The sequence below is a fragment of the Mya arenaria genome, chromosome 9 (assembly GCF_026914265.1).
Source record: "Mya arenaria isolate MELC-2E11 chromosome 9, ASM2691426v1".
NCBI lineage: Eukaryota > Metazoa > Mollusca > Bivalvia > Myida > Myidae > Mya > Mya arenaria.
Window position 1 is genome coordinate 14,613,386 of NC_069130.1, and position 15,695 is coordinate 14,629,080.

Below are 15,695 nucleotides of genomic sequence, written 5' to 3' on the forward strand. Positions count from 1 at the left end.
ACGTAATTGTATACATAGAAAGTTATCACGAAGTTATCATAAACCGGTGATGGGAAAAGGAGGCTGAATTTTAGAAAACGTACAACCACCTCAAACTATGCCAAGAAATACACCATAAAACATGAGCGGAGGGCCATCGAACTTGGGTCACATATTCAAAGCGTCTTTATGAATATTTTAAATCACCTCTATGTATCAATAAATTTTAAATATTCCCTATGTATTTATTAAATGGATCTTTTCATTATTTTTTTTTTTTTTGTGTGTGTGTGTGTGTGTGTGTGTGTGTGTGTGTGTGTGTGTGTGATATTGTTTGTATTCTTTAAATTGAACTAAGAAAAAGAATACGCTTGGCTGAAATGTTTCACTAATATTTTTTTATGAATAACGGTCCTGGTGAATCATAACGTATCTTCTTAATAACCTAAAATGCATCTATTGTCGTTGCTTGGGCGTTTGTAGTATACGTCAATGTTCATGTATTACAAATAAAACGAATGTATTCTAAGGGGGCGACAGAGACTAAGTCGCGTACGCCAATAACCGAATAGAGGGAATGGACAAAGGAAGCGACAGAGACTTAGTCGCGTACGCCAAAAGTCGAATAGAGGGAATGGACAAAGGGGGCGACAGAGACTAAGTCGCGTACGCCAATAACCGAATAGAGGGAATGGACAAAGGAAGCGACAGAGACTTAGTCGCGTACGCCAAAAGTCGAATAGAGGGAATGGACAAAGGGGGCGACAGAGACTAAGTCGCGTACGCCAATAGCTGAAATAGAGGGAATAGACAAAGGGGGCGACAGAGACTTTTTCATGTACGCCAATAGCCAAAACAGAGGGCAAGCACCAAAAGAGCGACAAGAACAAAGTCAATCACCAAAATAAAGTGCACGAGAAACTTTGAAGAGATAAACAATACACTGACATCAAACGTCAACGCATTTTTCTGTTTCCTTAGACACGAATGATCGAATGCATGCAGTATGTCAATATGTCTTCTGAACCATAACAATTCTTGGCATAATAAAAGTTTCTGAAACGACCATGCGCTAAAACACAAATATGTATGAGAAATGCATTACCTTTGTTAAGTTCCAAATATCCAAGCCTGAGTAATTGTTGGTACGGTGCACTTTACTTCAAGGATGTAGGTATCATAAATTTCGTCTTTCAAATAAGTTAATACACTTCTGTTTCACTTGTCAGTTCACAAAGCAATAACACACAACACTCGAAATCAGTAAATGTATTCTTGCAACCAACTCACCTGTAACATTGCTTAAAGTATTATTACTTCAATCTTTCGGCAAAAAGGAAATATCTGAAACGTTAATAGGCCAGAGATAAACCCAGGCACACACAAATTACATTTTCAAGAAAAAGATGCTTCCATGAAAATAACTCAAGAAAATAATCCTGAAAGTCTGCAGCAGTCAGTCGATGCTCCGTTCACAAATTGTGAAAGATCATATCCAAACATTGGTTTTCACAGACATTGATCACATCGTTATTATAAACTAGAAAACTGTTTAATATTCCTGTCTGTTATTACAAAACTTCTTAACCTAAACTAAATGATCAGTATTGTTATTTCAATGCCCATTAAAAAAACAATCAACACCAGCCTTTGTCTGTCTCAAAGACACAGCTTGCGTTTTTCATTTCAGAAAACATATTAAAGACAATTCTTAAAAAGTAAGAATTTCTTAACAATCTCCTTAAATGTTTCGCATTAATATGAGGAATGTTCTTGAAACATTATAGTTTCTTTTCCACTATTAAATGTATCGCATGACAAACGGTTCCTAGAAAGTTTATTTGAAAGGCCGGCTATTGTTCCTTACAGCGGGAAGGCAGTGTTTCAATACCCCAGAGAAATCAATCATATCGCATAATCTATGGCAAATTTCATGACAATATTGATATTTATGGCCAAGAATATAACATTTCAAGAACTGGGAGGTTTCTGCATTGTTTCATTTTACGCCGAGAACATTTTAATAATACGGTTACAGATTAGCACGTGACAATGCGGCGCATTTCTTTTGAAAACGATCATTTTTATTCCGGTACCGGTCAAAGAAAAACTAATAATGGGGGCATGGTCAGTCAACCAATAGACCACAGATTCGCCAAAATCCTTAACATATTATAAACACTCTTGGCTTATATGCTGTGACCTTAGCATGTTTATATATAGATATGGTCATTACCATGTATATACTGTCTTAGGCATGTCCTTGTAGCTCTTTGTTTATCAATGTGGCCATCAACAGATCGAAATAAACATTCGCAAGTCTTTTAAGCACTAAATGTGTCCATATACCGCTTTACAGGTCTATATGGTCATACGCATATTTACATGACACAGAACTTGTCTGTATGACCCTTAGAAGGTATATTAGTATGGCCCTTGGCTGGTCTATATGGCCCTTTATATATTATTGAAGGGGGGGGGGGGGCAGTATAGCAGTGGCGGATCCGTGGTGTAGTAGTAACACACTTGACTATCAATCCAGGGGTCGCAGGTTCGATACCCCGTCGCATCACTAAAAATACTAATCGTCTTCCGGGAGGGACGTTAAATGGGGGTCTCATGTGATAGTGCTATACACTGGTGCATGTTAAAGAACCAGGGTAGCTCTAACCAGGGTTACATTCTGTCTGTGCACTATGCTCCAAAAACCTAAAATAACTAACAATCTTAAAGGAGCACTCGCCAAATGGGCAAGGCCCGAGTGCGATTATAATTAAGCACACACCACCACAGTATAGCTTCGGCTTGTTGTAAGCGTCATAGGCGATCTTAGCAAAATGTTTATGGATGAAGAAGAAAATTATATTCCATTGTAAAAGTTATATTGACACTCAATGAAGGCGTAACGCCGACAGGATTAGAAATAAAAGTTCTAATTAAGACATAAAGTGTTTGTGTGTGATTTTTTATACTCATTTATACTAAAACAACACATTTATAAACAGCTTAAAAAAATAAAAGGAAATAAAAATCAATTTCAAAATAAGCAGATTTTGTTTACAGAATGGAATTACTATAAGGAAAATTAATTTGCGAAAACTATTTTTGTAAAAGTTTAAATTTATGCAAAATTCATCTGATATTAGAAGGAAAAATAAAAATATATATACATCATTACCTTGTACATGATAATCCTTGTCACACAAAGAATAAGCGAAAGTTAAGTAACAAACCAAAAACTGAGCAGCGAATTCTGAAGTTAATAACGCATATTTGAACAGTGTGTTACTTATGATCGAGTGCTCATAAAATTAGCATTATAATCTACGTGCTTAAAATTTCCCTGTTCAAATTTCTCAACACAATAATTAGCTCAGTCCTCAACAGCGGCAGTTAAAAGGACAGCAAATAGCCTAACAATTGAAAACACTTTTCTTAAGCAGCATTTCGGTTCCATTGTAAAGCATAAATACGCAAAGTTGACATTATTGTATTATAAAAAGGAGGAAAATGTAAATATAAGTCCTCGCTCCCGAAGAAATTCGATACATGCAAATACATACCTGGTTAATTTAATAAAATTGAATATCAATCGAAAATTTGTTTGTTTGAGTACATTTATGGATCAATTCAGGAGTTTGGAATATTTGTCTATGACAAATTAGTGTTAAGCTTTTGAGGAAATAATTAGCAATTAGTTTCAATTTCTGTTGAACATTTGTCATTACGACACGAGATAAAGTCATGGGCGTAGCTAGACCTCTATTAGTGTGGATTCGTAATTATGCTGGGGGGGGGGGGGCAGGGGAAAATTTTGAAAACCATGGTGCAATATTGTGCATTCTGGGCGTTCTGAGGTGCTTTATTTAGTACTGGCAAAAATGGACAGTTTACGCATACTGCAACTTTGGCTGTTTTTTTTATGTCAGAATCATGTGGATTCAGCCTCGTACTCGCGTATAGGCAGCTACGCGCCTGCTGAAGTATAGGTCGTTCATACAGTATTGATTGAAGTGGGGAATCAATTTCACCGCCACAGGATTGAAAATATTGCTAGAAAACTGTATTTGTTTAAAAAACTAATTAGCGTTTCTCTTCGTGCTAGAGAGCAATGTTAAACTACAAATTACAAAATACCTTCGTCGCAAAGAGGAGAAAGTGAGCTTTTTTCAAATTTGTGAAATATGGGAAGTGATTAATTGTTAAATAATTTGGTACAACGTGTGTTCGCAACACAAGTAATAAAGCTGTATTTCACAAGTGTGAACATTGTAATCATAATTGAGTTCACTTTGTGAACATTATTACTTGTAAAAATCATGGTTCCGTAGAAAAACCAGAGAGATAATAATTTGGGAATTATTTTAATAATGTTTTAACTTATCCACACGTATTAATACCGTTTTTAACATTAACAATTGTTTGAAAACTAAATATTTTAGACATAGATCCTTAGACAATATCTGGTGTGACTTCTCCCATTTAGCTCTAAGAAGAATGCCCTAAGTACGACCCGTCCATCAATAAAGCCAGCAGTTTCCATTTATCTCTCCGCCACATTACACATATCATGTCTAAGGTTATTGATACTTTGTCCGAATTGTTAAACCATCCGAATTATGTCTAACACCGCTGCAACATTTACGCGTCCCTAGAGACGCGAGTCCGTGGTTACAGTTGCCAAGTAACATATGTAATGTGCTATTCAGACAGTTTTTAGTACCTATAGCAGTATTGTTGATGTTTTATGGGGCCCTAGACGAAAATGTATGTTGGATATCAGATATAAAAGACGTCCAATTAATTCTGAGGACTTGCAGGCCATCCAGCCATATCGTTTTTATAAAATCATTTTTGACACAGGAGAAAATGCACCGGATACCCAATAGTATATGTGATTAAACTATAGGTTACACTATACTAAATAGCGTTTCCTATACAGTTCACAAATAAACCTGGTCATTTTCAAGTGTATTTAAGAGGCATTTCTAAAAGTGTACCTATATAGAAGTCATATATTTTTAGACATTTAACTGTTTGTCCCTCACTTTAAGTGAATAAAAACGGTACTCATGTTTTCTTTTAGGAAGAAAACGCTATTTTTAACTTCGCCTATAAAAATGCATTACATTGCTATACATAGAGAGAAAGAGAGATTTTATCTTGGAACACATACGGGTACTTTCGAAAGGTACATATAAAGCCATGCATGTGTTATAACTAATTTTGGAAAAATAAGAATGAAGTCTCTTCAATAACAATTGTAAAACCGTGTGTTACTTTGGAAATAATATGTTTTATAATTATGGTATGACCTTCAATACTAAAAAACCTGTGATATCAGCTTTGCGTTACAAAAAAATAATTAAAAGGAAAGGAGCATAAGCGAACACGAAATTATATAGAGCAGACTGTTCATCGTAAATATAATTTGTACAATTTACACTAGCGGATTTAGAGGGGGCGCGCCCGGCTCGCACATCCTCTTAAATCGTAATCAGTCACTTTTTTATATCAATATGGGAGAAAAAAGGTAACTAAATACGCTCATAATGCACCATTTCCGACTACACATGGTTAAAATTGTCTTGAGGAGTAACCCCAAATCCCCATGCAAACAGTTAATGCCACATACTTTCGGTTCTAAGGGAGGTGCGCATGTGAAATGTTTGCGCTCCTAAGTTATGCCCCCTCTAACGTCAATTCCTTAATCCGCCCCTGATTTATCGTAGCTTCAATCACATTAAACACTTGGCATGGCAAGATCAGTTATATTCGTGAGTGTGTATTATATACTGTGTGAGTGTTTGACGGTGTTTTCTTTGAGTTCGTCTACACATTATTAACTCCCACATCGGAACGGTAGCACGTGGAATGGACGTTACCGTTCTATAACTAACGTGCGGATAAGTCAAAATGATTTTCACTTACACCGCGCGCTGTATATTGAACGTTGGCCTTGACAACATGGAACACAACAGTTGAAACAACCGCAACCCTTGTGATTTGGAATTGTATCCTCATGCTAAAGCTCTCTAGTATAATTTCAATAACTCGTGTCGTGCGTACTGCTAGGACTACATGGTGGTGCACGGCTTTCCAGATGGAACTACTGTTCTAGATAAACTTCATTAAATATGGTCGGTTTTAGCCAGGATTTAAACAGGACAGGGAAAGGACAGGGTGCTGCAGATAAGGGACAGGGTGCTGCAGATAAGGGACAGGGTGCTGCAGATAAGGGACAGGGTGCTGCAGATAAGGGACAGGTTGCTGCAGATAAGGGACAGGGACAGGGTGTTTAAAGTAAAATGGTCCAATTAAATCGGGCTGTGAGGAAATTGAACATTATGAACTTTGCAGAAAATGTTAGATATTGCGAATAATTGAAGTTATATAGATAGGTTTCAAGCGCCAGATATATACAGTATGTGTATGCATTTATATATGTTCTCTTTTTATTAGTTTTAAATAACACAAAATACATATTTGACAGTCTTGAGCATTCAACTCTATGAAGGCAGAAGGCCCATTCTGGTCTCCATGAGGGCGGAGGGTTGCTACTGAAAAAGAACAGGATACTGAACTCTTCCCTAACCCTTCAGCTAAACCCCTATGAAAAAACCTATAGCTAATGAAGTAAATCAAAGCACATTAAACCAACATGATACAGTTGTACTCAAATAACCATACATTTTTTCAAGCTATAAATAGTCAGACCAAGATTTTGATGGGAAAAGTTTTCCCACAACCTCGGAGCAAGCGGTCATTATCATCAATTATCGTCCAAAACATCTCCAAGAAAATAAGATTTTATGACAAAAACAATAAATTTAGTCCGTTTGAAACTCTTTTCCCCGAGGATTGAACTCTGGCTATCCGTCATCGGCTGGGCTTATCAGCACGTCTGCATGTGCGCTACCTGTTTAGGGTCAATTTATCATGGGGTAATAGCAGGTAAATGTTTACTCGAATTTACTTATCTAGAATTGATGACTCGTTTTAAGGCATCCGATAAACAATTATGTCAATAGCTTATAAGGGCCAACAGGTATCAACATTAAACATATTCTTAAGTAATAAGAATTCAATCTTATAATTGGTTCGGAAAACTTAAGAAATAAATAATTTCGGTGAATTTAAAAGACGGCGCTGATTAATGTTAATGATGGAAACTTGAATGCAAAATGAAACTGGATATTTACTTTTTGGACGAAACGTTTTTGACAAAAACACATGCATAAAATATTCCGCATGGGATGAATTGTATTTAGTGTTCAGGCGCATGCCTCCGCTAGCGAGATTGCAGGACAATAATTTGGAAAAACACTGAAAACCCAAAGCAGACTACAACCGCCAAGGTCCAATTAAGTACCAAAAACAAATTTCCATTTTGACATTAATCGGTCTATGAAGTCAGTTATTTATCAGTTCACGCATGCGCACTGACTAGTAAAGAGGCATTAGATAGACATTTCGCGTTGAACACTAAGGAAGTTAGCATTAATTATTACTTATTTGGTTTGAGGCAAGGAAAAGTGACACATCCAAGTACTGTGCTATCTGCATAATTTCATTAATAAAATATTTCTCGTTTTATTAACGAATGCAAGGCAAAATATGTTCTAGTTAATCAATTAAGTCGCTTAAGAAGTTCAGGGTGACCGGTTACAATTTTACAAACCTTTTATTGAACCAGTCGGTAAATGCTGATTAATTTTTGAAATATCAAGAACACTTCATAATGTCAGCATGATTATATTTTTTCGCAAACATATCGTAAATTCGCCCGTGGCAAATCAATGGGCCAGTTTGTTTTAAAATGGCATATCAATGTTGTATTTACTTTTAAGCCATTACTGTGTTTTGAGGGGCCCTTCAAACGCCATTAAAATCCCATTGTAACACATGAAGGGGTGCTTGAGTTATACTTACCGTTAAATAAATGTGTCATCGTTTAGTACTCCTGATAAACTGTTTTTGTATTTTTGAGGCGCATTCCGCGAGCCCTAAATGTAAATTATGAGATATTTATAACTGTACAAACTTATACGTGGAAGCTTACATGAACAATAAGAAAGTACAATGCATTACGTTAAGCGAATATAAAAATTAATTGTAAGGTTTTCATCCAGATATATATTGTTTTAAATAGAGGTGGGGTGACATTTCATTTTTTTTAAATTTTATTTTTCTTATATGACTGTTTCACCATTGAATATGTGTTCATGCTATTTCTTATTGCATAAGGAACCATATACATGTGTTTCTCGACCGACCATGTACACTATCGTAACAATTCTCCATTTTACGTGTGAATATTACACATTGACACCGAAGGTATGAATACACGCCGTTCCTGAACAGCACCGGACCGACACGCAAATAGTACATTTGTATTTGAGTCAATCAAATTTCAGGGGCGGCGAAAAAAGGCGGCGGGCGGGGATGAAAATCTTGCAACAAATTTATTGTCGCCTTATGATTAAGATTCAAGTTCAATATTAATTATCAAGGCGAAAGAAAAGTAACTAATGGCATTTAAATGATAATAAAAACAAGCTCATCGAAAACATTAAAAAGAAGATATTGTTGATATCGACAATGATAATGATGACGATAACGATAAAGATGAAGATGATGATGATGGTGGTGGTGGTTATGATGATGATGATGATGATGATGATGATGATGATGATGATGATGATGATGATGATGATGATGATGATGATGATGATGATGATGATGATGATGATGATGATGATGATGATGATGATGATGAAGTTAAGATGATAATGATGATGATGTGATGATGATGATGATGATGATGATGATGATGATGATGATGATGGTGATGATGATGATGATGATGATGATGATGATGATGATGATGATGATGATGATGATGATAATGATGATGATGAAGTTAAGATGATGATGATGATGATGATGATGATGATGATGATGATGATGATGATGATGATGATGATGATGATGATGATGATGAAGTTGACGATGAAGATAAAGATTAAGATGATGATGATGATGATGATGATGATGATGATGACGACGAAGACGAAGACGATGATGGCGATGAAGACAGTGGTGTGACGACGACGATGATGAAAATGACAATGATGGCGATGAAGAGGATGGTGACGGAGATGACGATGATGAAAATGACAATGATGGCGATGAAGAGGATGGTGACGAAGATGACGATGATGAAAATGACAATGATGGCGATGAAGAGGATGGTGACGCAGATGACGATGATGTTACTGATGATGATAGTTAAACATTATGTGGTTTTGTTGTTGTCAGTTTATGATTAGTTTAGCATATATTGCTTCATTTAAATTCTTCTAAATGACGCATTTGTGTGTGAAGAAAGCCAACAAATCTACTGAAACCGAAGTGGAGTTCTTATCACGAATAGAGAATAACTTCACATTATTTGCATTCAATTATCTGACCAAGATAAGAAATCGCAGTATCTTTATTGAAATGGCAACAATCAGAGATTTTGGGGAGGATATATCTTTAATCAACTGCTGGGAATTAATATGTTTTTCTTCAAGTTTATCAAGACAACGGTTTGGAATTTCTGCAGGTTTAACTCATCCTCGAACGCATCTTTGAAAGTATTCCTTCTGGTTTAGATAAATATACAATATGAGTTGAGAATTCGTTCTTTATCACAAGAAAAGATGTACTCTACCGATTGAAAACATCATGCATTTCCTCATAACTGCCAAATTAAATAATCAGCTCCCGTAGACTCAGAACCGCCGCGGAATCCGGAAGACATTTCGCACGAATTATCGTGCACATACGTTTTATTATTCCCTGCTGATTACAACAATTATATCCTCAATCTTCTACTTTATGACAAAAAGCAAAGATCGTATTACCCATTATTTTATGTTCTAACATTATTAGCATGAATTGCTGAGCTAAACCTACAATGAAACTTTATGAAGCTTTCGTGAGTCTTTTATCAAAATCTTCTCCTTTTCAAATTCAACCTTTTTGGGATATCAAATTACAAAACATTAATGTTTAAACATGCTGGTATGATCCGGTTTTTGCTGGATGTCCATTGAATACTTTTCACCAAATATTGCTTATTATGTAAGAAACGGCAGGTTTATGTCGCACAGGTTCGAGTATTCTACGTCAACACCATTAACTCCATGCATTGGAGCAATAGCGGTCATACATTTTTATTAAAATTCAATATGACGGCACGACCCAAAACAGTCGAACACCATTGGCTCGAATACGCTTGGCTCGAACACATCATTGTATCGAATTCCCTTGGCTCGAATTTCTAATTGGGTCGAACTGGATGTAATGAAGCGATTTTTATACTTAAATTAGCCATTCCCGCTTGGCTCGAAGTTTCCGAGGCACTAGTAAATTTTGTTGTTCCCTGGGAGTTCGATCCAACGGGGTTCGACTGTATATATGATTTTATAATTGAGTCATGTGCACCAATAACCAAAATAGAGTGCACGAAATACTTGGCACTGATTGGCCCGTTTAAATCGATTTACTAAAATAGAAATACCAAACTAATAGTAGAAAACATTCGCTGATGATGTAGTAATCAAGAAAAAGAAGAAAAAACTGATCTATAGATCCATTAGACCGTTTTTTCTAGTTTCTCTGTTCTCAGTTTTGACTGCTTCTCTTGACATTTTCATTATTATGAATAAAAAAACGCCGTCGGTTATAGTATGATTTTAATTTGATGGAGATATACTTGGAATGACAACGGTAAAAACTTGGAAACACTTTGATACCAGTTCCCTTGGAAGAGGTAACATCTGCATTTCACATCAGCTCGGATCCAGTCGACGCCATTTTAACTGAAATCCTAACATCAAAAGACATATTTCACGTCTTTATTTGCATTTTACGTTGGAAACAATCCATTAAATATATATCAACGAATAAGTATTATAGCATGCAGTTTTATTTGAAATTGATTAATGCTGTTTTGATATCGAATTTTTAATTTGGTGCCAAATACGAAATCTCGTTCATTATTTAGTCTTTGATACTAGTCTGTTGCCTCAAAAAGCATCAAAAAAAGATGAAAATAAACTATGCCAGAGCTTGAACTAGTTAACATTGACTAATGGTTGAAGTTAACCTATGTGATAACCGAATTATTAAAAATCTTCCACTTTCAATTAAATTCAATATTGAACACCCTTTTTCCATGTTCAACATATGACGAATTGCTATGGCAACAGCTTTGCCATCGTGACTTTTATGCATGAAATACACAACAGCAACAACAACAACAACAACAACAACATAAATGTGATATTAAGTCCAAACTTATTCCAATCAAACATATTTCACCCCAATATTTAAAGAAGAAAACTTTATGCAAAATATCAAACATGATAAAATGACAAAAACTTGCATATATAAAAATACGAATATTCACATGTTTAACGTCTTAAGTATCATCGTCAAAAAGGAATAAGGTTTTCTTGAGTACAAATCCTTCTTATTGGGATTATATCTGCAAGCTATCGGCGGTTTCTTATTTTGTTTATAGACAAACTAATTTAATAGGACAGGTGTCATTATGTTAGTTGATTTTTTAGCTAGTTTATCTCTTGGTGAAGGATTTATTTAGCTATTCATTGGATATTTACTTACCGAAACAGATGACATTACGTTGTATAATGACATCTTACAATATTACTGCGTTTGTTAGTTTAAAAAGATTCTCCAGACTCTAAGTCGAATTTTTAAAGTACAAGATGTCCTCACAATTTGCATTCGGAACACCTCGGCAATTTTTATCGAAAACAACCTCGGATGTAAATAGACGGTTTACAATGTCAGAAATAGATACACTTTAACTACGCCGTGCAAGTACTTAGTAGATCGCGTAGTAATTTCAATTAAGCAGTTATACTTAATGACTTAACTCTTTGGATTCTTATTTTGTGCAATAATACACCTCACTGGCAATCAATTTAAACTTAAATCTACAAATACAAGTGAAACACTACATTTCATTAATATTATAAAGAAAAAAACATTTTATGAACTACTTCTACTGATGTATCGGCATACATCCGAGTTTTTTTTGGATAAAAATGGCCGAGGAGTTCCGAATGCACAAATTGAAGATTCCCATCTTATTATAACAATCGTATGTGTTCCTCATTGCTTAAATGAAAATAAACTCCAATCATCATGTTCCCTCCGTTCTCATTTGACTTGGCAGACGACATTTCTGGCACCACAACAAGGCAAAAGGCGCTTGGAAACTATCAAGCGTCTATTACTTTTGACACTGTGGAAATTACTGCCCATCAAACGTCCACTGGGACGGATGTAAAACGCGTTATTCGGCGGTTCTGGAAAGGATCAGTATAGATCAGTCGAAAAACCGGGACCCGTTAAGGCAGGAATAAAATATCTTTAATGAAAAAAAACCTTAACAATACGACTGTTTTCTTTCTTTACAAACCAGTTGTTAAAGAAGACTCCTCGAATGTGCTCCTGGGCTGGACTTTTTGCAATGACCATTTCGTAAAAGATTCAAATCGCACTTAACCACAAACGGTCGTCATAAATATTTACCATAAATGAAAAAAAAAAATCCCCTCGTGAAGTCAAAGCTTATACACATGAAATTTGGCCCCTATTGCGACACCAGGGCAAATTTAATAAAAGATATCCCTAGTCAATCTTATGGTTAGTTTCCACATACAAGCAATCTTATTGGTCAACCGCATGTTTTGAAAAAAACAACACATATTGACCAATCAATAAACTTTCGACTACTTAAACTAAATCAAAGAATTAACCAGTTTAAACCATGTCTTCATCGCAGGTTTCACGGCATTTTGGGTACAAAGTTTACTCCTTTGGCGAATATACCATCAACTGATGGGGGTAAAGCTCCCCCTGTGGCTTTAAAATTTTGTTTAAGTCACACTTGGGGATGTGGCGGGGTGAAGCCATAATGCAGCCATTATAGGGCGCGGGCAGACCTTTATAAACTCAACAACAACAACAACAACAACAACAACAACCAGTATAAAAGAATTGATTACAGGGCAATAAACAGGGGACGCATAACTGGGAACTAACAAGCCGTACATTCCTTAAACTAGGTTTTTAACGGAAAATCCATCACATACAGTAAAGTGCATATAATTTTTGAGAGTACAAAGTCGATTTCGTGTTGATTTGAGTAATCCCTAACTGCAAAAGCGACAGGCTTGCTGGTCGTAAATACATCTGCTGGAAACGGATAATGCTTTTTCAATTGTTTTATTTTCAAAACAGCTGTTTTTATTGCCCAAAGCCCTAGAACACGTCATTAATCTGTTCATTTTCCTTTGATTTTCATCCAAACATATCAGGAAAAGCTTTAAAATAAGTTCATGAGTTTATATTGAACTCAACAATGGTCAATTGTAAGAACTGTATATGAGTTTACCAATAAAACATTATTATTTTGAACTATTGTAATCAAAAGCACTTTTAAATATGCACTGAACGATGTGGTATTTGTGTTTAGGGGCTTTTCTGGAGATTAATTTTAAGTACACTTAAATTTGCACTGAAAAAAATGCGGCCTTTGAATCTTTTTCTCTAAAGCTTACATAAGTCTTAAACAAATGAGTAAGTCCAATCAATTGGAGAACTCCCAGCCATTTTCCATCGAACAACCTAGGATGAATGCCAGTGCATTAGTAGAAGTAGTTCGTATAATTATTAATAATAATTTTCCTTAATTGTTGAGTTTAAACGTGTTTTTGTATTACTCAGGTTGAATTGATTCCGAGTGAAATGTATCATTGAATACATGATTTCGACTCTCAAGAGTAAAGAAACTGGAAATTCAAGTTACTACGCGATCTACTTGCTGCGCGTAGCTAAAATGAAAATAAATATGACAAAGTAAACCGTCCATATGCATGCATCTGAAGTTGGTTTCGATGGAAAATAGCCGAGGTGTTCCGACTGAAGCAATAATATGCCAAAACCCGAAATCCAACTGCAGAGACCGTACTGCAATATACTACGATATATTGTTCTTTGATAATTCAAGTGAAATTTCTGTATACCCCCAATAATTTATCATTTAGATAGAGTTCTTACAATGCCATAAATCTTCCATGATAAGGGAATTGCTTTAAATAAGAAAAGTTTAAATAATAAACAAATTACGAGCTTAAATGCACAAACTTTTTATGTGATATTTATTGTTTCGTTACCACTTTAGAATAATGAAACATTTAAAACTGAACAGTATTAAACACTTATGGACACTACAGTGTTGTTGTTTTTTAAAGTCATCGCTGTGGAAGCAGGTTAAGAACTAAAGAGACACTTTATAGCGATTTCTGAAGAACAAAAAAAAACTTCTTTCAAAAAATCGTGTTGCGATAAATCGATATGAAGGAAATCAAACTGCGATACCATATCGTCCGACAGATTATCGATATTTATCGATATATCGTTGCAGCCTTAATGTTTACACATCATCAATGTTGCAAAAGTTCAAATGCGTTCTAGTATATCAAAAAACAAATGAGGTGTAATCGATTACTTTTATGTTTATTTGATAATTTTACGTTGCAGGATGTAATTTCAAAGCAATTAAAATACCATTTAACCCGTGGGATATCATTAAAGTATTAAATAAACCAATATATTTACCCTCGCACGAGTTAATTACAGGGGGAAGTATAATAAAGCAACTCATAAATAAAGCAAACAACTTCAAAGTTTACAAATAACACGTAAAACCTATTTACGAGGTCATTAAATCAGATTGATATTGAACCAAAAGGTCAAGGTCAAAAGCTGATAAGCATGGGATTAAGGAAAACGTTTTGATAGATAACAGACACACACACATACACATACACCATTGGAGGAAAAAACCCTACCCAGCCACCTAAGACCTACAAAAACCCGCCGGCCCAGGCCCCTGAGCCCCCCCCCCCCCCCCCAACAAAAATAAAAACAATGAAAAAATAAAATTGATAAATAAAAAAACCTAAAGGCAAAAATAAGACAAATAAAAAAAATAACGGCAACCCAACCCAATAACAAAAACAACAACAAGAGCAAAATGAGAAGTAAAAAATGAAAACTATTTTTACACATATATTTACATGTACTTTGATATCTACGCAATTTTTCATAGCAATGATCGTTTACGAACTATGCGATCATCGCACACAACACCTGCTGACATTTGGTGACATTTCAAATGTCACTGTTTTGAAAGAGTGTTTATTTACTTGCTGCACATTTGTGCATACTATGTATCAAATTGAATCGTATCCTAATATTCGCCATATATGGCAGTAAGATTGTGCACTTTAGTCAGAAATATGTTCTTCATGGAACGTATTCAATACCAAACTTGAATTTAGGGTGATCTAGTGGTATGCCATGACCGCCTCTCACCCATGTAGTTTCGGGTTTGAGCCCCACGTGAGGCACTTCCTCATGGCCTCTCAAAGAGGACAAATAACTGGCTTCTGCCCCGGCAACAGAATCCAGAGTAATTCATATCAGCTTTCCTTACAATCGAGCAAAATCAACTTTAACCTAATTTTAAGAGTAGACAATGAATTTTGATGGGACTGAAAAACACACAATTGGCCAAAAGACTAAACGGAATCCCTGGAGCATGTCTAAGATTAAGAATAGGACTT

General features: G+C 35.5%; 1 protein-coding gene across 1 annotated transcript in view; it reads left to right on the forward strand.

Moving 5' to 3' along the window:
• LOC128245780 (uncharacterized) overlaps positions 1-9,274 on the forward strand; it is a 33,075-nt gene extending 23,801 nt beyond the window's left edge. Inside the window, exon 2 of the mRNA XM_052964010.1 lies at positions 9,076-9,274. Coding sequence (XP_052819970.1) covers positions 9,076-9,274 — 199 coding nt within the window. The remainder of the gene's footprint in view (positions 1-9,075) is intronic.
• Positions 9,275-15,695: the final 6,421 nt, after the last annotated feature.